The sequence below is a fragment of the Merops nubicus genome, unplaced genomic scaffold, assembly GCF_000691845.1.
Source record: "Merops nubicus isolate BGI_N331 unplaced genomic scaffold, ASM69184v1 scaffold46639, whole genome shotgun sequence".
Classification (NCBI taxonomy): domain Eukaryota; kingdom Metazoa; phylum Chordata; class Aves; order Coraciiformes; family Meropidae; genus Merops; species Merops nubicus.
Window position 1 is genome coordinate 1 of NW_008632796.1, and position 3449 is coordinate 3449.

The 3449-nt window shown below is 41.8% G+C and overlaps 1 protein-coding gene across 1 annotated transcript in view; it reads right to left on the minus strand.

Annotated features, from left to right (window-relative positions):
- Positions 1–1986: 1986 nt before the first annotated feature.
- The window catches only part of PDIA5 (protein disulfide isomerase family A, member 5), a gene marked incomplete at its 3' end in the record, with an annotated part of 42984 nt that continues 41521 nt past the window's right edge, over positions 1987–3449 (minus strand). The window contains exon 11 of the mRNA XM_008947994.1: positions 1987–2117. Coding sequence (XP_008946242.1) covers positions 1987–2117 — 131 coding nt within the window. The remainder of the gene's footprint in view (positions 2118–3449) is intronic.

Here is a 3449-nt window from a genome sequence, read left to right on the forward strand (position 1 = left end):
GAACAGAATTATGTACTCGCCTCTCCCACCCTTCAAGAGAGAGAGGGAGAGACACTTTGGAAAAAAAATGAAGTATATTGTTCAACAAGGAACAGAAAACGAAAAAGGAAGGTAAGGAAAATAATATATACAAAGATTAGGGGAAAAATACAAAAACTAAAATATGCAAAACCCTCAGAAATGGTTCCAGGGTCCCACGGAGTGAAAGGACAACTTTCCTCTCCGAGCTCCAAGGCAGGAGTGAAATTAGAAACCACTCCCTGCCTCCTATCAGAGTGTGTGTGGGAAGGGGAGGGAATACAATGGTTTCACCCCCACCCGGGGTCCTCCCAGTTGCTGGAAGGTCACGCCCCCATTCCAAGCCTCAAACCACAACATGGTTCTAGTTAACACCTCTCTGTCCTGTATGTAGATGGTCTTGTGCAGCACTGTATTCAAAACAGCAGAAGATGGAAGTGTCTGAAGGGCAGTCTCAAAGAGCCCAAAAAGTCTTACACCCTGCAGGCCTTACTTTTACAGCCTGTTTGTACAGAGAAGGCCAGGCTGGTCTTTATTCACCCCTCCTCGTGTAAGGGCAGAAGTCAACCCTCTAACAACTGTATCAATAATTAGTCCATCAGACAGGATGTCTCATGCTTACAACCCTGAGAGCTACACACTCACATAGTGTCTTTGCTTCAAGCATGGTCTTAAATAAGACTGTGAATTTAAGTGCCTTGACAAGACGCAAGTGAAAACCAAAGGGGAAATAAATCTCTCTCTTCCAACATGAAGTCATTCATCAGGCAAAGAGAAATCAAGAGACTCTGAACTCCTACGTCTTGCCATTTCATGTGCAATCAGTTGATTTTAAAGTTATGGCTTGCACCTAACCAGTTGAGGTCCATGAATGAGAAATTCCTGGCACATGCACAATTTTTAGTCAATAGGTGGTGGGAACTGGAGTAGAGAAGGGATTAAGTCTCCTTCTCTCTTCATTTACAGCCTTCCAGAAATCTCCCTTCTGCATTGTACCCCTCCCTTCTCCCACATGCTGCAGGGCTTTGTGGGAGCCCAAAAGCATTCAAGTTTAATTCTCTAACAGAAAAGCAAAATGAGGGGCTGTCTGATTAAACATTAGGACTCGAACTTTTTCTCCCTTTCTGGAATATACCTTCAGTTTAATGGGAACAAGTTAGTAACTGCTTATCTGAAGGTTATCCATGAATTGCAGGGCTGGCCATGTGATAGGAAAGAGTCATGTGCAGGGCTGAGCCATAGGGATAAAAAAGAAAATTTAATACTATCTAACAGTAAGTGCCAGAATTATCTTGTCCCTTTGACAGTCCCCTTAAGAGTCAAGAACCTGTGTGAAGTTTGCCTGTCTCTGGGACAACACAAAAAACCAGAAGAGGTCCCTCCCATTCACTTGATTTATTAAGGGCCTGATTCAAAACTTCTCTTGGAATATTCTCAGGAGCTTCAAAAAGAAAGCAAGCATGTGATGCACGCAAAATGATCTGGGAGGAGGAAGCTATACCCACATTCCCAATGGAGATTTAAATGTAGATTTATTACAGGCAAAATATATTCCATCAAAATTTGTTCTCAGCCTCTGGGGACTGATTCCTCCCACACCACTGTATTGATTTCACTACTGAAGTGCTGCACTAATGAGTCAGGCTCTTCATGTCCATTGTGCTACTATAAAGGATCACATTTTGTTATATAGACCATAAAATGCAGCAGAGGAAAATAAATCTGTTTTGCTTTTGTACCCCTGCCTGCTTTGGTGTCTGCATTAATGCAATAACTCTTTAAACAAGCACTGTATACTGTTTTGTTTCTGTCTATAAAGATACAAATGATGGTGCCAGTGTTGGTCCCACACGGTTATATTCAGAATTTGCTCTTTACCCTTAAAAGTCTGGGGACAGTGAGGGAATTCAGGATTTCACAAACTGTAGGGTTTATAAAACCTAGCCACGTACAGAGGTCTTTACTCACATGGTGCATAGAACATGACAAGACTGTGCTTCTTCTTCTTCAAGGACTCCCTGAAGTCTTCTCCAGCAAGATGGATAACGCTAGTCTGTTTTTCTTCCCATGCAGGCTCAGGTGGAGGTGGTGCTTCAGGACTAGAAAAGAAAGGAAATGAGATTGATTTGAAAATGTTTCTGGAAGAAGGCAAAGGGGCATCATGTCCTGGTCATAACTGCCATGAGGGAACGAACTGAGGTCAAAAAATCCTTCAGGTTGTCTGTGCAGTAGAAACACACACTCTGTACTTCCAACACCAGACAACACCAAAAAAGACGCAAGTTATTATCTGTAACACAATAAAAATACAACTTAGGAGACTGTACTCAGGCATACAAGTAGGAACACAGAATATGAATTTCCTGCATTGCATCCAACATCTGGGTGGAAAGAACATTGATTTTGTATCACTGTGGCATGAATTGAGAACAGCAAGCAGGTGGAATCAAAAGGCAACCAACACAGCACAGCATCTTCTATTCAAACACCCTTTTTGTATTCTTTATTGCTATCACGCAAATGTCTATAAAGAATTCCATGACCTTCTCTTGAATTTTGATATTAAAGCCAGGATGCAATAATCAGCATCATTCCACCTGGAAGACTGGGGTGACTGAACTGGAATATTTTACCTTGATAAAGAGAATGTCAGGTTTCAATTATGGCTTCACATACTGACTAGATCAGAGCAATCCCTCACATCTAGAGCACCTCTAACAAAACTTCTGCTATTCACCAGCTCGCAGACTTCTCTCAGACTCATTAAATTCATTCCAGTGACTACTTATATAAAATCACCAGAATGGTGCCGTGGTATAAAGACCTTCATATGTCGCCTTGGTAATAAATTAGCTTTTCAGACTTTCCTGTCACTTTGAATGACACCATTTGAAGTTGTATCAAGTACATAAAAACCAAATGGAGAAAAACCTCTATTTTTAATGTCCTGCTCAAGGTCGCTTGTTGGACATCCATCATATTTCCATCAGTACTGATTTGCTGGTTGTTATAAAAGGAATTAGGGCACCTGGTCTGAATTTTCACATGAACTCAGTCATCTTGAGCTATCATTGATTACAGTTACAGTAAGAGGTGTGACTTCATCTCACACAGAACTTTCCATGCTGGTCTGAAACAAGCTACAGAGATACTGATAACACCTAGTGTAGCAGCACAGACTACAGTTACTGCAGAGGGACCAGAGCCAAAAGCCACATGGCTGCAAACAGACCACTCATTGGGACAGGTTTACATGAACTGTACTTTTATCTCCAGCCCGTACCACAGAGACATCCCTACTTCCACCAACTTCAATGCAGCTGTGACAATTTTATCCCTGGTCAGCAAACAAAGATCTTGCCCTATTACCAATTAGAGACTAAAACCATCCAGCAGACAAGAGCAGGAAACAAGTTGTCTGGGTTTCCCTA